Here is a 26,901-nt window from a genome sequence, read left to right as displayed (position 1 = left end):
GTTAATTAAATTCCTTTATAAACACGTACTTGTTTTAAAATTTAGTGGATACAACTCCACCAGAAATTATTTTGAAAAGCAAATAATTGCAACCAATTAATAAAATCAAAGTCCCACTAACTATATCACTTATTCCTGGAGTTAGAAATTGTTTATAAGATACTGACCATTGATAGATTTAAGTTCTAAGGTCTGGTTCAAGAGAACTCCAGCAGTCTGCAATTTAGCCTGTATATGACATAACAGGGACTTGACAGTAGATGCTTCATGTGTCATCTTTTCAGTTAACTGTATGTCATCTTCAGGAACTCTTTGACTTAATTGTGTTTGATACCATAAAGTTTTTCTGTACAATACTCTCCAGAGAACAATCAATCTGCACACAAAATCAGGTAATCATAAGAATCAAATTTCAGACTAGGGATAAGAATGAGTATAGCCTCCTCATTAGCCTTTTTATTTCTGCATGTATTCTTCACTGAGGTAATAACATGTATACAAACTGATCAGATTTAAATATAGCACAAAGTCCACGGATCAAAAAATGCATATTTTTAAAACTTTCATAAATGCTTTATGTACCTGTGGTCATTTTTCTATAGTGCTTATCTAAACCAAAATCCTTCAACAGTATCATGGATGCCCAAGACTAATAAAATATATGTGTTGAATAATATCTGGCATAAATTCTATAACATAAAATCTATAATGCTGAGTGCTAATGGGTACAAGGTTTCTTTTGAGGGTGATAAAAATATTCTGGAATTTGTGCTAATAGTTCTACAAGCCTGTGACTATACTAAAGATCACTGAATTGTACACTTTAAAATGGAGAATTTTACAGTATGGGAATTATATCTCAATTTTGAAAAATCTATAAAGCTGATGGTCTCCTAATATTAAAGTCATTATACCTGTGTCCTGGCTGTTGAACAAAATTTAATACTTGAGGACGAATCTTGAAAGACGAATTCCAAGACCAGTTTTTCCGAGCACCACTATCTTGAAACATTTGAAAAATGGGTACCACCAATGAGTCTTGCTTTGCTGTTCTACTTCCATCAGTTGATGCTGAAATAACTTCTGGTTGAAGACTGTATACGCCATTTAAATGATCAGCTACCATTCTGAGTAAATGAAAACAGGCTAAAAGCTTCTTTGAGAATAACTGATTCTGTTGTTGCTGTGTCAGCAAAAGCTTTATAGTATTTGAGGTCAGCTTTACCAAATGTCCTACATCTTGTCTGTATCTCATATCCCAGTACTGGATTGATAAACACTGATGAAAAAGTTGAAAGATACAAAGTACCCATGCATTATGTCTTGGGCTCTTGCTTAAAAAAAGATCAAGTTCGGGGAAAGGACATTTTATAAATTGAAGAATGTACAAAAAATGAGTGATACAAACTACTGTGTAATTTAACATTAAATTTTTTTCTGTCACATTTTTTGAAATTCCTATAGTCCATGCTGCAAGGAGATTTTTCTGAACAGAATGCAGTTCTGTAACAGTTTTATCTGTCTCCTCAGTATTATCTTTTGCATGTATGGTATCAAACATAGAAGCAAATTCCAGTCTTCCTTCTTTGGCACTACTAAACAATAGATCCTTCTTTTGGTTCCAAAAAGAAAATAAGTTGTTTGGAAAATGTTCGCCTTCATTAGTTTCTTCGGCTTCAAAATCCTAAAACATGAGTGAAAAAAATTATACTTAATATCATTTGATTCCTTACAAGTAGAATCACTTTAGTGCTCTCAAATTTCTCTTCCCTTTAATGAAAGAAAAAGAAAATATGTTTCTTGGAATAAAGTCAATACGTAACTGTTCAAAGTAAATAAAATATTGTTACTAAGTACCTGCAAATCTGCTGTTTTTTCATTTAACTGCATTGTTTCTTCTGCCTGCAAGAATCTGGGAACAGTAGAATCAGCTAAATTTTCATTTCTGTGGTGTTTTAACAAGCTAGATCTTAGGGAATCCAGTGATTGCAAGTTCAGCCCTTGGTCTTTTGGCTATAGAAGAAAAAAGATTTCCAGAGCAAAATTTTATCGATAATTGTACTACAAACAATTAAAACATCTACAGATAACTGTATACAATCCAAGGCTGTCAGTACAGTTTTAAATTTGAAAGGACTAAGAAGTCAACTTTTACTAATGGTACCAAAAAGCACTATACCTTAGACAATATCAAACTTTGGTATGTTTTCTCAAGCCTCTGTGTTGAATCAAGTAGAAGGGATCTCATGAGCATTGATGGAGACAGATTATCAAGAAATCGAAGGGTTGTGACCATGTATCCATCAGAAATAATGAGGTAGGCTAACCGTGAATGTGCTTTTATAGAAAACCTCTGTCTCATAGGGTCACTATCAGAAGCTGATGAATCTACAGAATTATCTGAATCTTGAAGTGTAAACTGCTGTGGTCTAGCAAACAAACACCAAAATTCAAGAATTAGTAAGAGAAAAATCTTAAAGGAAACAATTATGTTATTCCAAAGAAAAAACAATTAAAAGTTCCAGAATGATGAAAATGCAAGCAAATTAAATGCAAAAATATTAAATGTGCATATATCTATGAGGAAAACATATGTGATTAAATAATACAGAGGTTTATGTGTTTTTTAAAAATTTTCCCAGCATTGTGGCACTTACTCTGTCTTGTTTTTAATGTAGTTTTATACAACCTTTTCCAGAAAATAATTGAGGCAGTTCATTTTTACTACTGAACTTACCTTTCCTTCTTACTATCTATTTAAATATACTTATAAGAATATAATTAGGAGCTATAAGTATATTTGTTATTAAGGAGGAGAAAGAAAAGAAACAGGACATTTGGAGAGGATGGTGATAAGTATAATTTTATCAGCTTAAGATTAAATCTGACTGAGTTTCCACATAAGTGTAGTTATTTATTGTTATGGTGGTGTACCTGATTCTGATTACTTAATATCACTGATTATTAACTTTGGAGTTTTATAACTATAAAGAGAATAGCAAAAATATAATTTTTTTTCTGGTTAGGAAACGAATCAAATATAGATTTTATTAGCCAAATGATCCACAATAGAAGATTGGTTTCAGAATGTACATGCTGTGAAATTTATAAAACCATTAAAAAGTGACTCCATGGGGCTTCCCTGGTGGCACAGTGGTTGAGAGTCCGCCTGCCGATGCAGCGGACATGGGTTCGTGCCCCGGTCCGGGAAGATCGCACATGCCGCGGAGTGGCTAGGTCCGTGAGCCATGGCCGCTGAGCCTGCGTCCGGAGCCTCTGCTCCGCAACGGGAGAGGCCACAACAGTGAGAGGCCCGCATAACGCAAAAAAAAAAAAAAAGAAACTAATACTGTTATAAATGTTATATAAAATTTTTAAATTTAGAGGACAACACACTAAAATGCTAATAATTGTTATCTCTGAGGAATAGGATTACAAGTCTCACTTTCTACATTATTTAGTTTTGTAACATTTGATTTTTAAGTTTTTTTAAAACAATGAATATGTATTACTTTTGTAATCAAAAAAAGCAATCCATTTTGAAAGGCCCTAAATACTAATTTTAAAGGAAAATGTGAGGAAATTTAAGTCAATTATGAATCAGACCATAAGAAATAAGGAAAAACACTTTCACTGCACAAAGTGACAAGTTTTTCCATTAGAATTTTCTATTGCTAAAAATTAAGCAAAACTTTTTGCTAAATATAATCAAGGACACATCCCTCCTCAGTTTCTTTTCTATACAGCAAAGGGAATGGATTAATTTCAAAGACCTTTTCCAATGCTTCTGATTTGTAAATAGGTGTCTATATGTGTCTAGCCATATATAATAATATCAACATCAATACAGCAAATATTTACTGAGCACTTATTTTATGCCAGAACTGTGTTAAAGCAATTTATAATTATTTATCATCTTACTTCATTCCCTCAACTCTAAGAGATTATTACTGTCATCTTCATTTCACAGTAAAAGAAACAGAGTCTTAAGAGTAACTTACCCAAAGTCACACAACTAATAAGTAGAAGAACCAAGGTTTGAATCTTGTTCTGACTCCAAAGCCAAAACGCTTCATGATCTCACAATTAAAAATTAAAATATGGCTAAATTCTAAAGTCTACTACCCATTTCCAACAACTTTTCTCCTTTTTCCCTCTGGGAGAAAAGTAGATACATATGCCAAGTTAATTTTTATCTAAGTGCTCTGCTTTTAAAACAATAAAAGATATATCACACTTCTATTAATTTTTATATCAAAGAAGTTACTTTTTTTAGTGCTACTGAATATTTAAATAACATATACTTACATAGTCACCATGTCAAATTTTCACCAGGATTAAGCCACAAAAAGAAACAGAAGAAAACTATAAATAAGAAGCGGATATTGAGATGACAGACTCAAAGAAAGAATAAGACAATTTGAAAGATGAAATTATATTAAAAAAATACATAGTAAAGTAATACCAAAAGAGAAAAACTTCTGTGAATAAATTAAAACAATTCAAATGTCTCACCTATATGTTATTAGTGGGTGAAGAGGAATAAATTCTGCTGGCCCAAATTCTATAGAGCAACCAAATGTAATTAACGTTAGCAATTCACCTTGGCAGGTCAATAAAACCAGGGAGCCACGTTTTAACACACAAGCCAGAAAAAGACTATCATGAGTCCAGCTGATATCACCTACCCAGTAGGACCTAGAAAAAGCAAGACAATATGTTTAGAAAGGACTCTCTACAATGCCTTTGACAATTTATAATGGCCAAGAAGGGGTGAGACGCTTCAAAAAATAAGGTCAAAAGAATGAATAGTAGGCAAATGTCACATACATTTCATGCATTTTACTTCCCAGAAAAAAAGTTAAGAAAAAAGGAGTTTGCTCATAAACATCTACTCCATACAACATACAAATTAGAAATTTACTTAGATTCATAAGCAAATCATAAGATGAAAATAAGACCTAACAAAGTAAAGTTTTTGTCACTTACATTATAATTAGAACAACTTCTAATCCTAGTGGTGTCCAAAACTAAGATCTACTGGTAGATTTGAAGGTCAATACCACACCTGTCTTCTCTGCAGCCTGCCAGAGCTCCACTCAGTAGCAGACTCCGTCTTCCTAAAGCCATCTTTACTACTCCTTAACTATCTGATAATATTAATGTTTCTTTCATGGAGACAGAAAAGTAGCTCCTCCTCATGTGAATGATGGACACCCTAAGTCAAACAGACCACTGAACTGAGACTAGTAATTCTTCTAGAAAGGAAATTTTGGGGAGAGAAAGAAAATAAAAAGGCAAGGCTGGATGAACCTGAAAACTTTGGAAATTCAGGGAGCAGCAGAGAAAACAATTCAGAATAGGAACTTAGGAGGATCCAAGAGGAAATTTTCCTACTCTATAATCCTTCATAGGTCCACTTGCCATCCAAAATCACCACTTATAGTACTATCCACCCGTATGCAGAGAATGCTAACTTTGTTTAAAAAGCTAGAAACACCTCAGCCGGAGTATATAATGGTCTTCCCAACCCAGGTTTTTTCATTTCAGCCTCTCTAACTTAGCCCAGTATTTCTCTACCCAGACATAATTCAACTCCTCCCAAGATAACATCATCTATCTAAATATCTATTTAGACACCTACTGAATTATCAGTGCCTTAAACTTATTAAACTATTAAAAAAGAAAATAAAAACACTATTTAGAAGTACAAAAGAACCCTTACCTGATAAGTGTAGCTGGAACCACAGGATTCTTATTACTACATCCTTTAAGGCTACCACAGAGTGTAACAAAATTCAGTGTGTTTATAAATAATACCTGAGTTGCCTAGAAAGAAAAAAAAAAGATTAAAAAAACCATTAAAATTATTTTACTTATAATTCTGAAGACCTAGAGATCTATTATATCAATGAACTACCTAGTCTTTGCCAACTGGAAAGATAATACTGACCACCTATAACTTTTCTCTCTTTTATACTACATTTTAAGAATATCAGTTACCACTTTGCCCTTCTTTCTTCCTTTTCCATTATCCTCTTTTCACCTCTGAAGGCCAAATTCTGAAAATTACGGCAGCTAATGTAAATAACTTTACCAATTTACAATGTCGAGGTGGATCAGAAAACACCAGTTTAAAGAATATAAAGTAATATTAAGGAAAAAAACTATACTCGGGGAAAAAAATCTCAAAACTGAACTAAACTCTCTCTTTTACAGGTTACTTCCAAGATAGATTATATTTACTGACCTTTGGGTCTTTCTGATTAAGAGTTACTGCCAGGGTAATGCCATCTCTTGAAAATGCAGAAATTAGAGCTCCTCTTGACTTTACTGATTCACATTTAGGAATCAGACTGCACAGAAGGCAATCTTGTTGTGCCCACTGAACATCGTAAGTCAATGATCTAAGTAGTGAAATAATTGAAAACAGAAAGTATAGTAACTTTTAAATTAATATACACTTCATTACAAAAAATTAAAGGGTCCAACTAAATTCGTACATGTGCACATATATTTGGGGTCTCGTAGCAACTGTTCACAAGTTTCATCCAGGACACAAAAGAGCAATTGCTAGTTAAACAAGGTCCATATCAGAGTTTTGTTAATAATGGCATGTTCTGTAGCCAGCCCCAAAAACATCTGCATCCACTAAAAGTTTAGATACACATATTTCTACATTATTACAAACATTTTTACAGGTATTAAATAGGTGAGAAGAGGGGATTTTTAGGATAGTGACAATGTTCTATATTTGATATGAGGATGGTTACAGGCATATGTACATTTATCGAAGTCCACCTAGTTGTACATTTAAGATTTGTTCATTTTACTTTATATAAATTATACCCAAATAGAGTACTGCTAGCATAAAAAAATAAAGAAAATAAACAGAAAAAAAAAGCCTCACTATTTTACTAAATCTTAGTCACTATATGCTTTTAACGCATTCTTTCTATTTCATTGGACTTTTTAAAATAAATAAAATTACTTTTAATTGAAAAAATACTTGAGCATTTAAAAAGTACAGTAGTAAATTCAAGTTATTTCCTTTTCAAAATTCAATTGATTTAGAACATCCCTGGTGGCTCAGTGGTTAAGAATCCGCCTGCCAATGCAGGGGACATGGGTTCGAGCCCTGGTCTGGGAAGATCCCACGTGCCGCGGAGCAATTAAGCCTGTGCGCCACAACTATTGAGCCTGCACTCTAGAGCCTGTGAGCCACAACCACTGAGCCCACAAGCCACAACTACTGAAGTCCTCACACCTAGAGCCCATGCTCCGCAAGAAGGGAAGGGACTGCAATGAGAAACCCATGCACTGCAACGAAGAGTAGCCCCCGTTTGCTGCAACTAGAGAAAGCCCATGTGCAGCAACAAAGACCCAATGCAGCCAAAAATAAATAAATAAATTTATTTAAAAAGAATTCAACTGAATTACTTTTCAAAGGAGTTATTTTTATAGTCTTAAGACAAGTAAGACCATAGTCTGTCTGCCTTACCTTTTATGTGTTCTTGATTCCAAGAAGGGAAATAAAATAAAAACAAGAAAAACTTTCTATAATAGACATTCAAAATGAAAACTAAAGAAACAGAACAATACTTACAGGAAGAAAGAATCTGTAAAGCCTCAGAAGCTGATATTCACATTTCACTTACTAATCTTATTACGTATTTATGGGCCAAAAGATAACAATGTTTTAAAAGGGATAGAGGGACCTCCCTGGCGGTCCAGTGGTTAAGACTCCATGCTTCCAATGCAGGGGGCACAGGTTCAATCCCTGATAGGGGAACTAAGATCCCACATGCTGCATGGAGCGGCCAAAAAAAAAAAAAAAAAAGCTGATAGAAAACTAGGAAGAAGGAAACATTTATCTCACCTTATAGATGTAAATACATTTTCATGCCACCGAATTGCTAGAAATGTTAACTTCAGGCATTCCCCAGAATAGAAAGTAAATGAACACAAGCAGCAGTCTCCAAATAACTGTAGATAAATTTAATATACTTTAGTATATAATTAATCTGAAAATAAATCAAGAGGACCTAGAGATTGTCATACTGAGTGAAGTCAGACAAAGAAAGAGAAATATCGTATGATATAGCTTATATGCGGAATCAAAGAAAATGATACAAATGAACTTATTTACAAAACAGAAACAGACTCACAGACTTAGAGAACTAATTTATGGTTACCAGGGGGTAAGGGTGGGGAGGAGGAATAGTTAGGACGTTTGGGATTCACATATACACACTGGTATGTTTAAAATAAATAACCAACAAGGAAAAAAATAAAATAAACTAACTAAACTATAAATAAAATAAACTAATCCCTGAAAGAACAGCAAAAAAAAAAACAACAACCAAACAAAAAAAACTCCACATATTTCTCATCATAAATAAAATAAATGAAACATATCAAGAGCCTGCTCATATTTTTACTCTTAACATGTAGCTGAACATTAAGCTAAAGACTAAGTAATTAATTTCTGAGCCACAGGCATATCTCAAATGGGAAATCAAGGTGCAGTTTACTCTCTTAAGAAAACACGGCCTTTACTCTGGCTACAACTGGAAATATTCTAACATATTTATTTTTCTCTTCTTTTACAGTTACATATTATGTATTTATTTTTAATTTATTTATTTTATTTATTTGGCTGTGTTGGGCCTTAGTTGTGGCATGCGGATCTTCGTAGCAGTGTGCGGGCCTTTCTCTAGTTGTGGCTCATGGACTTTAGAGAGCACAGGCTCAGTAACTGTGGCTCTCGGACTTAGCTGCCCTGCAGCATGTGGGACCAGGGATCGAACCCACGTCCCCTGCATTAGAAGGCGGATTCTTAGCCACTGGACCACCAGGGAAGTCCCTATAGTTACATATTATTTAAGTTAGGGCACCACCCATGGGGTGGAGGAAAACAACAAAAGTTCAAAATGCAATTTCTAACAATAGTAGATTGGGTAATAAAATGTTGGTCCATACATACAAAGAGTATCATGCAGCTATTCTGAATGCTTTTAGTTAATGAACGTGTTATTTCCTGGGATTTAAATGGCTTACTTAATATCCCTAATTCTAGCTTTTTTAAAAATCCTTCCAACAAATATTTATTTATTTGTTTATTATTGGAATATAGTTTCTTTACACTGCTGTGTCAGCTTCTGCTGTAGAGCAAAGTGAAACAGCCACATGTATACATATATCCCGTCTTTTCTGGATTTCCTTCCCATTTAGGTCACGACAGAGCACCAAGTAGAGTTCCCTGTGCTATACAATAGGTTCTCATTAGTTATCATTTTATATTTAGAAGTGTATATATGTCAATCCCAATCTCCCAATTCATCCCACCACCCCCTTCCCCCTTGGTATCCATCAATACATTTGTTCTCTACATCTGTGTCTCTATTTCTGCTTTGTAAATAAGATCGTCTATACCATTTTTCTAGATTCCACATATATGCGTTAATATACGATATTTTTCTCTTTATTACAAAACTAGTTATATTCTAAAACTAGGGAAAAGTATAACTAGGAAGCTCTAAGTTCAAACCATTTTTAATACACATCTTTTAAAATGTGACCAAGAAATATAAAAATACCTTTTCCGTGGTAATTTCACCATTACTATGACAATTAATGATGCCTGGAGATATATAGCTATGCCATTACACACTCTGCTCAACAGCTTCCCAGATGGTGTCTGTTCTTAGAGTCTGAGATCTCCACCACTTCTATAATACCCTGTCTGATTTGGATTTTACCTCATTTTTTATAAAGACAGCATGCACTACAGCTTCTTTATCTTCAGTGGAAGGCAAATGAACTGCTTCTTCAGGTATGATCTGGGACCATTGGCCCACCAATGACGGGCTTTTAGAAGATAAGATATTCTTGAATTCCAAATGTTCCCAAAGAAATATGCATCCAGAAGGAGTTATAAGCAGAACTCTTTTCCCATTGCCAGATACATACAAGTACAGTCTCAATGAGCTTGCTAGAAAACAACAAAAAAAAGTAATTACACCTCTGAAGTCTGAATTCCCACAAAAAAGTACAAATTTTATCTATTCTGACAATAAGGAACCTAAATGATGTTTCCATTCAGAATGTAAAACTAAGGCACTAGTAATAAACTAAAAGTACAAATTATAATAACATTTATCATGTACTCATATGTGATATTAGGAACCCACTGTTATCACAGATATGTAAGGCATGCCAGATTTTTCTTCAAGATGAACCTAATTGTCACAAATAAACACCACCAAAAAAATACTTACAGATATAAGGAAAAATACATATATATACAGATATATATATTTACACAGAGATATATTTCTTTTCTCCTATATATCAAGTTAAACCAATTTAAACAAATAAAAATCTCCCACCTACTGCAGCTTTAATCATTTCTTTAGGCTTTTCAGTTGCTTGTATAGTTTTCAAACAATCTTGATCTTTGTTCCAGAGGAAAAGCTCCCCTGTAGCAAGTACCCCAGCCAGCCAGGCATCTGCTTCCAAAAAGGAAACGCAATACTTATAATCTAACATTTCCCTTAATATTACTCCCAAAATTATTTTTAAAAATACAGTTAATCTAGTCTTTTGAAAATATCAGTACTACTTAACCATTACTGGACGTTGTTAGGACTGTAACATCCTTCAACAAAGGCTGGAGACTGGGAATTTTCTTCTTTGTCCTTCCTGATAGCAAATTAATTTCATTTATGAATTTATCATCCAAAAGAAAAACAGCTTCATTTTCCTAAGAGAAGAAACATGTGAGAGACTTAAGAGATGCCAGAAGTTAATTCAGCCTCTTACCTAAGTAAGTTATCCCAGAAAAGAAAACAAAGTGACATTTAAGAAAGATCGTATATTTGTAACCTGAAGATTTTTCATTCTCTCTTAAAGTACCTCTTACTAGAATTACTAGGTAGGATGACCTAACAGTTGCACTGAGATTTCTTTGGAGTTTAAAATTATAGGAGTGTCTTCCAATTCTGCTAGCCCAAACTGAGTTACCTGCTGTTATCTCATCAATCTGAACAGTAGTATGGGTAAGTTTTAAATTATCTACTTAGATTAAAATAGACATGGCTTCTCATTTCTGAAGCAGTGTCATGCTGCTCCTAGACTTCAGTTTTAGAAAACATCGAGAAAATGATCTGAGCTTACTGGAAACCTTCCAATTGGACACCACGCTGCTTCATCACCTGTGTGGGCATTCCAAGATTCACCAGGACACAAAACTCACCAAACATGTGCTTTTGCTCAAAAAGACCCTGTAGCTGGTAGTTTGCAGAGTGAAAGCCATGCTCATCCTCAACAATTGCAGAGAGGTCTTCTGGCTGTGCAATCTCAAAAACTGGGACTTGCAGGGTGAAGACATTATGTCCCAGCATTCCCAGGAGAGCACAGCAGATGAGAGTGAGGATGATACATCATCCCAGGTCTCCAAGAGCAAAGCAACAGAGGACTGTGAAGAAGATTAAGCAAGTTTATGGAGAAAAGGAGCAAGAGAGTGATGAGAGTGGTGGCAACTCTGATTAGACCACAGAAAGACTGATGCTCCCTCCCCATCTCTGCCAGCCTGTTACCACACAAATACACAAAACCCTGCTCAGTAGGCAGGTGATCCTTCTACAGATGATATTGTATTTTGTGAAGGCCATAGAACATTCTTTGATCTTAGAGGCAAAGCACACAGTTAACACATATTAGAACTGATATTGTATGATTAAAGAAAAACCTACCTGTCCCAACCAGGAGACTCGTGGCCAGGGTTTTTTCTGCTTGATACTCGTTGAAGTCAAAACTTCTAATCTTATCTCCATGCTTGCTGAGATATCAATGACCAATTAAGTCAAGAGTCACAAGATGCTGTAAAAATCAAAACAAACAAAAAAATGATAATAGCCCATAATACTGAGGATCTTAATTTAGAATTTTCATAAAGTTTTAGTAGATTACTTTTTCATCAGCTCAAGTTAACTCTTTTTAAGGTAAGATGCTGACAATTTATTCAGTATCTCATCTTGAATAGTCAGACAAAATGTATTTGCTTTTCGACAAGTTATTTCTCAGACTATGAAGATAAACATGAACTAGGAGAACATCTTGACAATATAGTTTCTATGTGATTTGATTTTCTCAGTGTGGCAGGTTGTATTTTCCAAAGATGGCCACAAAAATACCTCCCACCCCATATGCTCTTCTTACACTATGACCTTAATACTCCTCTCATTGAGAGCTCTGGTCTATGCCTCATCCCTTGAATTTGGGTGGTTTTTGACTACTTTGACCAAGAGTAAAATGGAAGTGATGCTATGCACTTCCCAAGGCTAGCTCATATAAGGCAATACAACTTTTACCTTACTCTATGGAATAATCACTCTTGAAGCCTTCAATCACCACATAAACAGTCAAACTGTCCTAAGTCACAGAGCTGTAAGAAAGCCCAAACTAGCTGACATAAAAATGAAGCCCTGAGATAACATGAAGTAAAGATGCCCAGCAAGTCCCCATGCTGGTTGTGGGGATAGTTGTGGTAGAGGCCATGAACAGTTTGTCAGAGCCCTATTTGGGTGAAGGAAGCATAATCTTGGGTGAATGGTCCATTCTTGAGTGAATCTTGGGAGGATGCTCACGCAGTGGAAGAGCCTGGCACAGTGTATTGGAGCCAGGCACAGTGAGGACACAGAAGCCATAATGAAAGGGATCCCATAGACCAAACTGAGGACAATTTAAGCATCAAAACAATTACATTAATGGATTTAAAATCCATGGAATAGGGACTTCCCTGGTGGTCCAGCGGGTAAGACTCCACACTCTCAATGCAGGGGGCCCAGCTTCAGTCCCTGGTCAGGGAACTAGATCCCGCATGCGTGCCACAACTTAAGAGTTCGCATGCCACAACTAAAGATGCTGCGTGCCGCAACTAAGACCTGGCGCAGCCAAAATAATAAATAAATAAATAAATATTTAAAAATAATAAATAGGGGGCTTCCCTGGTGGCACAGTCGTTGAGAGTCCACCTGCTGATGCAGGGGACACGGGTTCGTGCCCCGGTCCAGGAGGATCCCACGTGCCACGGAGCGGCTGGGCCCGTGGGCCATGGCCATTGGGCCTGCGTGTCTGGAGCCTGTGCTCCGCAACGGGAGAGGCCGCAACAGTGAGAGGCCCGTGTACCGCCAATCAATCAATAAATAATAAAATCCATGGAATAAAATAGGAAACCATGAATCCATATAATAATAAGTAAATTAATAAATTGAACATTTGATGAAAAATGGTATATTTACATTGTTTCAAAATATCTCCCTATAAAATACTCATTAATTACAAAAGAGAAAAAGTAACTTTACAATGAAGGAATCAGGCAGATTCCATTTTGTCTAGTGATCAAAATGAAAATTATCAGAATGGGACAAATGGAAATCACGTGCCACCTAATAGTTAAAATGAGAAAAACATCTCTGTGACATATGTACAGAGGAACACAACCTGAATCTAATCACAAGGAAATATCAGGCAAACTCAAACTGAGGGACATTTTACAAAATAACTGATCTGTAACCTTCAAAAATTTCAAGTTTATGAAAGTTTTAAAAAGATTGAGGAACTGGTTCCAAACGGGAAACTTGACAACTAAATGCAGTCAGTAATTGTAAATTTTATCCTTTCACTATAAAGGACAATATGGGACAACTGGAAAAACCTGAATAGGAAGAAAAACTGAGGATTAGATGGTTGTAATAGATGAATGTTAATTTTGTGATTTTGATGGTTGTCTTGCAGTTATATAGGCAAATGTCCTTCCTTGTCTGTAGAAAGTAGATACTAAAATATTCAGGGGTAAGAGAACATCAGTTGTCACTCTCAAGTGGTTCATGAAAAAAAGTTCTTTGTACTCTATTTGAATTTTCGTGTTAAGTTTGTGACTGTTCCAAACTGAGTCTTTTTAAAATTTTTAATATTGTGAAATCTTGAAATGATGGCATTTGGTCATTGGTCTGGATTGTATTTAATCACAGCCTTATTCCTTTTTTTTTTTTTTTACTTTTATTTACATTTATTTTTTTGTGGCATTTATTCCCGGGCTGTAAGTTTTTGTTTCTTCAGTTTCTTCTGGGATATCTTTTTCTTCTGTGCAACCTCCTCTTCTGGTTTAGGAACAATCTGTTCTTCAGTAAGGATCATCTCAATGTGGCAGGAAGAGCTCATGTATGGGTTGATCTGACTATGAGCTCTGTAAATCCTGTGCCACATCTTGGGGGCTTTGTTCACCTGGTTGTGCTCAGTGACCAGAGAATCTACATCTAAGCCCTTAAGTTCAGCATTTTTGAGCATCTGCAGTAAAAATTCAAGACTCTTTTTGGGTCACCGACCCCGCATCCAGCCGCACTGTTTGTCCTGGGCACACCTACCAACTCCACCACTGTAAAAATGAAATGGCACACATTGCTTCTTTAAAGTAACATCCTTCAGATGCTTGGTGGCTTTTCGGATATGCATACCCTTAATGTACTGGGCAGTTTCCTGAGTGTTCTTAAAGTGAACACAAAGGGCTTCCCTGGTGGCGCAGTGGTTGAGAGTCCGTCTGCCGATGCAGGAGACGCAGGTTCGTGCCCCGGTCCGGGAAGATCCCACATGCTACGGAGCGGCTAGGCCTATGAGTCATGGCCGCTAAGCCTGCGCGTCCGGAGCCTGTGCTCCACAACGGGAGAGGTCACAACAGTGAGAGGCCCGCGTACCGCAAAAAAAAAAAAGCGAACACAAAGATTTGAACCTCTTGATTTGAATGATTTTGTGGGGTTTTCTGGGTCAAGGGAATAGCGAACCATTTTTAGGGGTCACTTCAGACCACTTTATAGCCTTATTCTTTCTTTTTTTAAAAAATTCTATCTTCCTAATTCTTTTTAGTTTACGAAATCCAAAAAACTGACAAAGGATTAATCTCCAAAATTTATAAGCAGCTCATGCAGCTCAATAACAAAAAAACAAACAACCCAATCCAAAAATGGGCAGAAGACCTAAGCAGACATTTCTCCAAAGAAGATATACAGAGTGCCAACAAACACATGAAAGAATGCTCAACATCACTAATCATTAGAGAAATGCAAATCAAAACCACAATGAGATATCATCTCACACCAGTCAGAATGGCCATCATCAAAAAATCTAGAAACAATAAATGCTGGAGAGGGTGTGGAGAAAAGCAAACCCTCTTACACTGTTGGTGGGAATGTAAATTGATACAGCCACTGTGGAGAACAGTATGGAGGTTCCTTAAAAAACTACAAACAGAACTACCATATGACCCAGCAATCCCACTACTGGGCATATACCCTGAGAAAACCATAATTCAAAAAGAGTCATGTACCAAAATGTTCATTGCAGCTCTATTTACAATAGCCCGGAGATGGAAACAACCGAAGTGCCCATCATCGGATGAATGGATAAAGAAGATGTGGCACATATATACAATGGAATATTACTCAGCCATAAAAAGAAACGAAATTGAGCTATTTGTAATGAGGTGGATAGACCTAGAGTCTGTCATACGGAGTGAAGTAAGTCAGAAAGAAAAAGACAAATACCGTATGCTAACACATATATATGGAATTTAAGAAAAAAAAATGTCATGAAGAACCTAAGAGTAAGGCAGGAATAAAGACGCAGACCTCCTAGAGAACGGACTTGAGGTTATGGGGAGGGGGAAGGGTGAGCTGTGACAGGGCGAGAGAGAGTCATGGGCATATACACACTAACAAACGTAGTAAGGTAGATAGCTAGTGGGAAGCAGCCGCATGGCACAGGGATATTGGCTCGGTGCTTTGTGACAGCCTGGAGGGGTGGGATAGGGAGGGTGGGAGGGAGGGAGACGCAAGCGGGAAGAGATATGGGAACATATGTATATATATAACTGATTCATTTTGTTGTGAAGCTGAAACTAACATACCATTGTAAAGCAATTATACTCCAATAAAGATGTTAAAATGAAAATAAAAATATTAAAAATTTTAAAAAATTAAAAAAAAACTGAATTTATTTGGTATTATTAATGCCATCTTTAATAATAGCTGAATTTTTAAAAATAAAATAAGCTTTAAATGAAAGACTATTCAAATACAGCACAGAATGACCTATTAAGATGCTAACCACCCTCATATTTTATACTGTAACGTTATGTTTTTCAATTCCTCAGAACGGTAATATTCCAGATGACTGCTTCCTTAGACACTTTATTTTTAAGTAATTTATTTAAAATAAATAAATAATTTCAAATATTTATTTTTTAATTTTTAAATATAAATATTAAAATCATAAATAAAATTAATTCTTTAAAAAGCACTAACCAAATGCAAGAGGAATAATGGCATTAGAAAAGCATTATTTGCAGCTCCCAATGAAATAACAGATCTAGTCAATAGTATCAGTGGCTGCTAAAACTATTAGGTGAAAGTATATGGGTAACTCTATAACAGGTGGACTGACATGCCCTAAACCCACTAATGAATCCTTTTTTTTTTTTTTTTTTTTTTTGCGGTACGCGGGCCTCTCAGTGTTGTGGCCTCTCCCGTTGTGGAGCACAGGCTCCGGACGCGCAGGCTCAGCGGCCATGGCTCACAGGCCCAGCCGCTCCGCAGCACGTGGGATCTTCTCGGACCGGGACACGAACCCGTGTCCCCTGCATCAGCAGGCGGACTCTCAACCACTGCGCCACCAGGGAAGCCCGAATCTTTTTTTTTTTTTTTTTAACATCTTTATTGGAGTATAATTGTTTTACAATGGTGTGTTAGTTTCTGCTTTATAACAAAGTGAATCAGCTATACATATACATATATCCCCAAATCTCTTCCATCTTGCGTCTCCCTCCCACCCTCCCTATCCCACCCCTCTAGGTGGTCACAAAGCACCAAGCTGATCTCCCTGTACTATGCGGCTGCCACTAATCAATCTTAAAATTAGTAACAGTGAGACAAATAGACATTGTATTCCCCGTGACATGATGCTTTGTAGACAGGAAGTACACACAGCCATCTATGAAATATTCTTACAAAGACAGAAAATTAAAAACTGAACCTGAATCTGTGTCTGAATCAAACTACCAGCTGACAAGAAATAAAGAGAATGAAGGAACATATTAAACACACCAGGAAAATAAAATCAACCAAATTGAGAATGTAAAAAACTCTATAGGATAAATGATGTATACGTATGTATATGGAGAAAAGGATATATATATATATATATATATGTATACACACACACACATATATATATACATATATATATATAAAAAGAGAGGCTCAGTAGCTGTGGTGCACGGGCTTAATTGCTAGCGGCATGTGGGATCTTCCCGGACCAGGAATCGAACCTGTGTCCGCTGCATTGGCTGGCGGATTCTTAACCACTGCACCATCCAGGAAGTCCTCTGTATAGTTTTGACTTCTGTAATTATGTTCATTAAAACAAGAGGGTCTTCCCTGGTGGCTCAGTGGTTGAGAGTCCACTTGCCGATGCAGGGGACACGGGCTCGTGCCCCCGTCCGGGAAGATCCCACATGCCGCGGAACGGCTGGGCCTGTGAGCCATGGTCGCTGAGCCTGCGCGTCTGGAGCCTGTGCTCCGCAACAGGAGAGGCCACAACAGTGAGAGGCCCGCGTACTGCAAAACAAACAAACAAAAAAACAAACAAACAAAAAAACACATTGGCGAAAGCAGTTTCAAGAGAATCCAACTGACATGAACACACTGCTATATTTAAAATGGATAACCAACAAGGACCTACTGTATATAGCTCAGGGAGCTCTGCTCAATTAAAAAAAAAAAAAGAGAGAGAGAAAAATCCAAGTTGTTCTGTTTCCACCACAGACGAGTCTAAAAAATCGCGTCCATTCCTCCGTGCTCAATTTATCACCCACTAAGGTCAAACACAGGAGCTTCCCCACTTCGCACAAGTCATCCCCAGGGGACCCCTCTGAGATTCCCTACCCGACCCTGCGGGGCAGCGCCGCCCTCTGCCCCGAGAGGTGCCACCGTGGTGCCCACCCGAGACAGGGCGGGAGCTGCAGGACCCCGGTGCGGGGCCGAGGTCTGGCCCGAACCAGACGTCGTTCCCAGCCATCCGGAGGGCGACCCGGGCCCCTCGGAGCCGCCGAGCCTCCGTCAGGCTGAGCGTGCGGCGGCCGGAGGACGACCCCGGGGAAGCTGGGGGACCGGGAAGTGGTAAAGGACGAGGGGGCTGGGTGCGGCGGGGTATGGCGGGGCTGGGGAGGTCGCGAGCGCGCAACACTAGAGGGGGTGAGGGGGACGAAGGAGCCCGAGGACCCCGCGGGCCGGACAGCGTGGGGAAGAGGCTGGGGCCGTGAGGGGCAGGAATCTGCGGGCAGTTACCTCCGCCAGGGTCCAGCCCGTCCGGGGAAGGAGAAGCGCGGAGAGGCAGAAGGCGAAGCCGGCAGCGCGGGGCAAAGACCTGAGGTTGACTCCCGAGGGCCCAGCCGCCGGCGCAAACGCGAGCCTGCGCCCTGGCGACGGCGGAGGTGGGGGAGGGGACGCGAGCGAGCGGTGCCAGTGCGCCTGCCCCGAGCCGGCCGGGAGCGCGGGCGGGAAGCTGGACGTGCTCCTCCCTCCTCTTATCCTCCGGGTCTCCTCGGGTTTCCCCCCGCCCCTTCCTCTCAGCGGTCCCGCGTCCCCTCCGCTCGGCCGCTCCTCCTCCCGTTCCCGGTCTCCTCCTAAGCTTCTGCGGGTCCTTCTGTGTTCACCGACCCCATGCGTTCCTCAGACACTCGCCTTTGAGTGCCCAGGCGATGCGCGGCGCTCTACAGGAAACCGTTTAGTAACCGACTAAGATGTAAATCACGGGATGTCAGCACCCTAGTGGAGACCTCTAGAGACCTGGGAATGAACGGGTTGTACACTGCCCTCCACGGATCAAGTGGGCAACTTAAAGCGCTAAGGAAAGCGTTTCTGTACCCACACTCCTAGTGACTTCTGTTTATTTACAGCACTGTTTTCGCTCCTGTCCTGCTCCTGCGCACGGTCTGGAAACAGGGGGCAAGAACACGCAGCTCGAGATCTATATTTGGTCTGGAAAAGCATTTTTCTGTAGCTTAAATTTGTATGCCTTAAGCAGGGGCAAGCTTTCCGTTCCCTAGCCGTCCTCCTCTTCACTCACTGATGTCACTGGCCTGGTGTTCGAAAACATTTTGGCTTGTTACCTTTGGCTAGGCTAGGTATGTTCTGCTGAGTAAATCGCTCAGCCCTCTCAAATAGAAAGATATCGTTATCAAATTGGTTTATATTGGCAAGCAAAGGGTACTGGGCAGGAGGACTTCCCACAGCATCGTAAATCACAACTCTCCCTGTGTCTCGGTGTGGGATAAGTGGCAGCTGGGATAATTACCACTTAGCACCGTTTACGTCAAAGGTTATAGAACTGAAGTGGTCCAAGGCTACTCAAATCACAAACACCTTACATAAATCTTGCTGGAGTTAGCCCAAGAAGTCTGAAGCAGAACAAAGAAATCCTAACTTATTCCCACAATTCTGTGTTTCCATTTCTAGGTCTTCAGATGTGATAACAATAGGATAACTGTGTCTGACTTTGCTGTGTGGCCATCAGACCTAGAGGTATTGGTGCAATTCTGGAGTTGACTGTTGTGCACATTTATTCTTTAAAATTTCATGGGAATGCCTACAATTGGCTCAAATAGAAATTAGTGGATGCCTATTATGTGTCATGTGTCAAACATGATGCTAGGTGTAAAGAGAGGAAAACGATGCTGTTCCTATTCAAAAGAGATTCATAGACACTTAAATTACAGTGCAGTGATAAATTTCATGATAGCAGTATGCACAGAACACATTTTTTTCTCTCTGGGAGATGGGCAGGTCAGAAGTATCTAAGCTAGGTTTTCAACAAGGAATAGTTCAATTTGAAGCACATTCATTTTGTGGTGCCTGTGGACTTGCAGGTGAGCAATTAGAGTCATGGTTCAGAAGCCCAATGGGAGAACTGTAGATGTAGAACAGGTAACCTAACCATCTGTCTCTCCATCAGCCTGCCCTGCACTTTTTTAAAGGTCACCTCTCTTTAATATATATTGATGAATAAGGGTTTAATGGAGAAGACCACTTCTTATGAGAGCATCAGAGGGGTGAAGAGAACCAAAAAAGTGGTGTCAGGAAAGCATGAAAGCGTAGGAGGGAAGAGCCTAGGAAGGAGTGGTCAACCATGTGTGAAAGTCTGAGTAAAGTGAAATAGAAATAAGCTCGAAAATTCCCCCATCCGATTTGGTGTTTCATAGTTACAGTGCAAGATATATAATAACCTAGGTCCTTTAGGTAGCAGGTAGTAAAATCAAATCTAACTAGCTTGAGCAAGAGAAGGAATTTATTGTAGGGAGTGTGGAGTATCCCACAGAATCTAAGGAATGATTTCAATAACCAGTTCTTAGGAAGTACTGCAACCAGGACAGATCATAGACTTTCTCTCTAAAGCAATGCTATCCAGTAGAAATTTCTGTGATGATGAAAATGTTCTATGTCTGCTTTGTCCAATATGGTAGCCATTAACAACGAATGCTACTGAGCACATAAAATGTAGCTAGTGCAACTGAGGCCCCAAATTTTTTATTTTAATTAAATTCAAATAGCCACATGTGGCTAGTGGCTCCTGTATTGTACAGTGCAGCTTTAAAGCCTTTCCATTAACATGACTCAGCTCCAATTTTTCTCAGCCTGTGTCTCAGTTCAGAATTGCAAATCTCTTGGAGGGAAAAATGCAAGTGGTGCAGTTTGGGTAAGAGATCTACTCCTGGAGCAGTCAGCTATGGCTAGGATCACATAGTGCAGAAATGGCTGCTGAGGTCTTATCTGTGTGTATCTGAGGCCATTCTCCCCCAACAGGGGGAATCATTATAAGCTGAGGTCTATTATAAGGTGGAGTTGTGAGTTATTTAGGGTAAGAGTAGGCTGCCATATCAAAAAGCCTCTACCATAAATTAGTGGCCTAGAGAACATAGGCAATTATTTCTTTCTTGTGTAACTGTTACAAGGTGAGTGATTCAGTTTGTTAGGGTAGCTCTGCTCCACACAATTATTCAGACATCTGGGTTCCTTCGAGATACTCACTCTGTAATTCTCCAGTATCTTGTTGCATAATCAAGACTGGGTTCCAGTGGATTCCAGCCAAAGGAAAGGAGAAAAGAGAGAGCATACCCACAGTTTTGAGACCTGGGCCCAGAAGTGGTACACAGTATTTCTGGTTATGTTGTATTGGAGAGAACTTTATCACCTGGCCATACCTAACCGCAAAGCAGGCTGGGAAATGTAGATTAGCAACATACCCAGTAAGACTGAAAGAATGACTTTGGTGGTCAATTAGCAGTTTTCATCACAAGTGGTTAGAATATAAAAAATAGTAATACATATTTCCTGTCTTCAAGGGTGTCACAGGTTTGGTGAGGAGATAGAAGTACGTAACTAGCAATGAATAAGGAACATGCTGTAAGAACCCAAAGAAAAGAGTGACTTAAAACAGTATTTCTCAAACTTTAATGTACCTACAAATCATCTGGGAATCTTGTTAAAAATGCAGATTCTGATTCAGTAGGTCTGGGGTGGGTGGGGCCTTAAGATCTGCTCTCCTAAGAAGCCCCCAGGTGATGCCGATTCTGCCAGTCCTTGGACCATACCTTGAGTAGCAAGCAGTTGCAGGTGCAGCAAACACCACAGAGGGAATGGCATTTGAGCTTTGTATTATGGTACAGTGATTAAGAGTCAAATTTTGAATGTTAGACATTTTACGTTCAATTCCCAACTTTGACTTACTGGCTGATTTTAATTGCTTATCTTTAAGCCTAATGAAGATCTTAAGTAATAGAGAACCCCACACAAACTAGATTTAGCAATAAGAGAAGTTGATTGTCTCATTAACCCAGGGGTTCAGCAGGTTTCTTGCAAGTTTCGATCAGGCAGGGCTCTTGTTCTATTTTTCTCGAATTCTCTTCACTCTGCTCTTTGTCTTCAGGCTGGCTTCTCTTGTGGTAAAGTAAGAAGATGGCACATTTACACTATTTTGCATGGAAAATGTAGTTTTAAATTTTTTCTGCAATTAAACATTCTTCTTGAGCCTCCAACCCAATGTATAGCAGGGAAAGTCTTTACCTTGACAATTAATCGTACTTCCATTTCTTCTTTGGTAAAGTCTCTTTCAAATAAATGCTGTATCTTGCAGATTGTCTTTTTCTCATTCTACTCAATCTATAGGGTAGATTCATAAGTGATAATGGTAGGAGGGGTTGCCCTAAAGGCAATGGGGGAAAGAGTGCTTGCATTCAAATTTTGTTTTTTATATTCTTAGTCATCCCTGCTTCGGGATGTCTGATGTTGGCTCCTGGGTCTCTTGCATTGGTGTCTACTGTGGTGTCTATAGCTAGAGAGTCTCTAATTTCTCCCTTGATGATGCCACTATGCCCACTAAGCCTCAGCTACATCCTTCATCTGTCTATTCTGTTGCCTTTACAGTGGGGTCCCCTTGCTCTCAAGTGCCCCAGAGCATGTGAGAATGTTCTATGTCTTGAGCTAGACGTAAGAGCTGAGAGCAGGTCAGCAATGATGACTAAACTCTTTTCTCTAATTATGACACGTTACCATGTTTTATTCTGCTGGGATCACCCCCTCCCCCATATTGGGAGAGGGGGAGCATCCTAAAGGATAATCTTTTCCAATAATTTGGAAAAGCTACTCTGCTCTCAACATCCTCGTCAACCTCATCCCCATGAGATTTTACGTTGAAATACATGCATGTCTGATTCCTTGTTTCCACTAAATCAGAGGCGCTTTCTTCCTCCTGAAGAGTGTCCCCCTTATGTATTTTCTGAGTCGTCTCTTGATTGTCCCTGCATTGTGGCAAAATTCCATATTCAGACTTTAATGCATTGAATTTGATATAACAAGAAATTTAGAGAGTCCCTTTCTCTGTGAATAAAGGTGAATTTTTTAGTATGTGCAAAGAACAGGTGTGTTACCCTGGAGGGCAGTGGCTGTTAGGCAGAGAGGGCCTGAGGGTCTCTCAGGGGTTCAGGGTTCAGGGTGACATCGGGAGCCGAATTGCAGGGCCTGAGACCAAGGAGTTGATTCACAGAGACATCTTTGGCTTGATGATGGCCCGCTCTCAAGGCTTCCATGCCCTGGTGCATACATGTTTGGCTGCTGACATACATACAGAGGTGAAGCAAATGAAACATAGAGGCAAGATACCTCGCAGGGTCTCGGGTGGCATTGCCCTTGTCCCCTGTGTGCCTGTGCACCTTCCTCAGGCATGCGTGTGTCTTCTCACCCCCACCTAGGAAAAAAGAAAAAAAAAGTGAACTATTTAGACAGTTGTTTCGCTAAGGAATTGAATAATAATTTTGCTTGGAGACTTGAAGCTGAAAACAAAACCTTTGTTCTAGGTGGTTTCTATCTTCTCTACAAAGGGGTGAATGCCATCGATTCAATGAATGGGTAGTGTGGTGACTTTATAATGTGTCAACTCGGCTAGGCTGAATTACCTTTCCCAGAATTCCCTTCCCTGTGTGTTGCTAGGTAGAATAGAACACAGGAGAGATTATTATGGGAGATTTGAGGGCAGAATGAAGCAGCAGCTATTTTGGAGCTCACATATGTGGTCACTTATCTGCTGGCTTACCTCACTGTAAGGCAGTGGGAGAACTTGCAGCTGCTCTAATTTCCTTTGGATCCCCTTTCAGAGGCTCCAACTCCTATGACAGGTGTAAATATTTAGCTCCAGGAAGGTCCCAGCCTCTGCAGGACACCAACACCATTAAGGTGACAAACAACAGGAACTGATAGGGATTTGGGTCCATCCTCAAGAGCTCTAGCTCAAGCTTTCAGGTCCCAGACTTTCATTACTCTCTTCCATTTTGCAGCCATTTTCTCTTGCTGATTGACTGCTCTGTGAACTTCACGCTCCAGCATCTGACACAAAGACAACAGCTGTACAGAGACTACTTGAACCAACTCTCATGATTGCGTAAGGTCAAATTCCTGTAAACACGCACACACACACACACACACACACACACATTTTCTAGTGCTTCTTTCTCTTTGATTGAACCCTGACTGATATAGTGTGCAAGGCAACAAGATTTAACAAATATAAAATTACTTTCCAAAATATTCTTTTAAAATATCATCTCTGTTTTGGTAGCAAAGAGGCTACAGATGGACCAGACCTTACGCTGTCATACCCTACTATCTAGAAAAAAAGATCTATTTCCCCAACCTGGGCTTCACTCTGATTGGAACAACTTAAGTCACATACTCACTTTGAGTCAATCATCTGGCCTTAAAAAAAAATGTATTGATTGCTTTAGGCTTTAGTTAAGTGTCACTGTAACAATGTGAGTTGCAGGATTGCAGTGGCAATAGTTAATCCCAGACTTTCCCTGTCACCTGAAATGCAGCCATTTTACATTTTAAGTATGCCTTCCATTACTTGTCAGGTGGAGGGTTAATTTATCACCTACTGGGACAGATAATGAGCAGGTGGCCAGAAGCCATTTTGACTATTAAACTGAGTTATATAATCAGTTGGAGTTGCCAGAGTTGTCAGAGACAAAGGACTTTCTCATGGCGAGTGCTATGGATCCGTATGTCATCCCAAGAGTAGAGGCCATCCTCCAATTTCTCTTCCAAGGTTCTGCTTCAGAAAGTGGACCCAACAACTGTAACCTGGTAAATGAGTGGCTATGCAGGGATGCCTCAATAGTTTATCCAGCCACTGTTTGGACCTTATCTTTAGATGAGTGTAACAGTACCATCATAACATGCAACCTTTCAATTTCAAGTCCTAAGTTCTCTTCTTGTTTAAATGGCAGTTGGAGTTATTCCACTTCCAGAAAACCCATCAGAAGGAAAAAGACAACCATTATAGAGGGAAAAAGTAAGTCAAATACTAAGACCTGGGCTGTCAGGACAGGAAACAGGAAAGAACATGTGCTTTTAGATAAGGTTCTGTATTTTGATTGAGGTGGTAGTTAAACAAGTGTGTTCACTTTGAGAAAACTTACTATTCTATGATTTGTGTACCCTTCTGTACACTATTTCAAGTAAAAGTTTGTTTTTTATTTTTATTTTTTAAAAATATTTTATTTATTTATTTTGGCTGCATTGGGTCTTAGTTGTGGCATGCAGGATCTTTTCATTGCAGCATGCGAGCTCTTAGTTGCGGCATGCATGTGGGATCTAGTTCCCTGACCAGGGATTGATTCCGGGCCCCCTGCATTGGGAACGTGGAGTCTAATCCACTGGACCACCAGTGAAGTCCCAAAAGTTTGTTTTTTAAAAACATGTTGAAAGCTACCATTTAAACCAAAATAAAAATTAAAGCGGTCCTCTATTGGCTCCCAAACAGATTCAGCTTTAAAGGATGAGTAGGACTTTGATAGCGAAGTGGAGAAAGATTATGATTTCAGTTACATCATATGGAATGAATGTAGGACATATTCAGGGAATGTAAAGTGAGTTCCTGTGGCAGATTCTAAATACAAGGCATATTTTGGGTGCTACCTTAACAGACTCTCTCTTTGAGAACTGCTGTTCTACACACTCAGAGGTGGATCTTAGCAGCCAGAACCCTGTCCTCTCATGTTGTCCCATCCCCAGCTAACTAACTAGCCCGATAGGACTTAAGGCAGTGGCAGATTGGTAAATATTTAACAACCTTCTCTAGGAGGTGGGGGAGATGTCATGATTTATAGCATTTGCTAACTTCTGTGGGGTAAATTTTCCCACCATGACTGCTTTCAAGTTAAAGCCTGACATCAACCAGCTCACAAATTTCCTGAAAATTTAACAAACAGCTCTCAAAACCCAGTACTAGGGGCCCCAGAATACCACTGACTTGACTTGAGGCAGGCAAGCCACAGTCATCCTGAGAAGGAGAACAATCCTTTTGATAGATTTATCAGAAGAGTGAAGAAGTGTCTTTCCCATAAACCCCCCTCCCCTCACATCTCATTCACCTAGATTGAATCACATGCCCTGGATATAATGTGTCTCAGGTTTCATGAGACACAAACGCTGTGTGAAGATGGGTAGGTTGTATTGGCTTTTACCTGTGAGGACCTACTCTGGTTTATGCAGGGGAAGGGAAGATAATCTAATGAAATTGGGTTTCTGTTAGGAAGGTGAAAGAGAAAATGAATGGATAGATTTTAAAATTCATTATACCAGACTTCCCTGGTGGTGCAGTGGTTAAGAATCCGCCTGCCAAGGCAGGGGACACGGGTTCGAGCCCTGGTCCAGGAAGATCCCACATGCTGTGGATCAACCAAGCCTGTGCGCCACAACTACTGAGCCGGCACTCTAGAGCCCATGAGCCACAACTACTGAGCCCGTGTGCCACAACTACTGAAGCCTGTGTGCCTAAAGCCCGTGCTCCACAACGAAGAGTAGCCCCCGCTCGCCGCAACTAAAGAAAGCCCGCACGCAGCAGCAAAGACCCAAAGCGGCCAATAAATAAATAAATAAATGTATTTTTAAAAAATTCATTATACCAAGTTCCCTTATAATTAGGTACCCCAAATCAGGTTGCTAATCAGGAAGCTGAAGAACGGGTCATGAATAAACAAAAAATATCCATTATACCAAGTACTGTATCCATTCTAAGATGCACTTCCCATTTCAACATCTCAAACTGGGATGAGTTTTACAACAGTTGTCAGCCAGGTGGCGGTAATTGCCTTTGTATGCATATCAAAATCTGCAAAATGGCTGTCAGCAGCGTGGCAGGAAATTCCTGGGTCATTAGTAGAACACTTTTTTTTTTTCAGGTATATATGTATATATATATATATTCTTTTTCATATTCTTTTCCATTATTGTT

At 39.2% G+C, this 26,901-nt stretch overlaps 1 protein-coding gene and 1 pseudogene across 7 annotated transcripts in view; both read right to left on the bottom strand.

The window, feature by feature from the left end:
- The window catches only part of CPLANE1 (ciliogenesis and planar polarity effector complex subunit 1), a 130,261-nt gene extending 111,760 nt beyond the window's left edge, over positions 1–18,501 (bottom strand). For all 7 annotated transcript variants that reach the window (XM_060009574.1, XM_060009578.1, XM_060009579.1 and 4 more), the window contains exons 1-13: positions 18,402–18,501; positions 11,757–11,883; positions 10,630–10,765; positions 10,392–10,511; positions 9,762–9,994; positions 7,880–7,986; positions 6,251–6,407; positions 5,726–5,829; positions 4,516–4,698; positions 2,180–2,429; positions 1,858–2,013; positions 915–1,684; positions 168–376 (exon numbers count right to left, since the gene is read on the bottom strand). In XM_060009574.1, coding sequence (XP_059865557.1) covers positions 168–376; positions 915–1,684; positions 1,858–2,013; positions 2,180–2,429; positions 4,516–4,698; positions 5,726–5,829; positions 6,251–6,407; positions 7,880–7,986; positions 9,762–9,994; positions 10,392–10,511; positions 10,630–10,765; positions 11,757–11,837 — 2,506 coding nt within the window. In that variant the 5' untranslated portion in view covers positions 11,838–11,883; positions 18,402–18,501. The remainder of the gene's footprint in view (positions 1–167; positions 377–914; positions 1,685–1,857; positions 2,014–2,179; positions 2,430–4,515; positions 4,699–5,725; positions 5,830–6,250; positions 6,408–7,879; positions 7,987–9,761; positions 9,995–10,391; positions 10,512–10,629; positions 10,766–11,756; positions 11,884–18,401) is intronic.
- Positions 14,008–14,531, bottom strand: LOC138414025 (large ribosomal subunit protein uL22-like; annotated as a pseudogene).
- Positions 18,502–26,901: the final 8,400 nt, after the last annotated feature.

The sequence above is a fragment of the Delphinus delphis genome, chromosome 3 (assembly GCF_949987515.2).
Source record: "Delphinus delphis chromosome 3, mDelDel1.2, whole genome shotgun sequence".
Lineage (NCBI taxonomy): Eukaryota > Metazoa > Chordata > Mammalia > Artiodactyla > Delphinidae > Delphinus > Delphinus delphis.
Note: the sequence above shows the minus strand (reverse complement) of the source record. Positions and strands in the feature narration are given on the sequence as shown.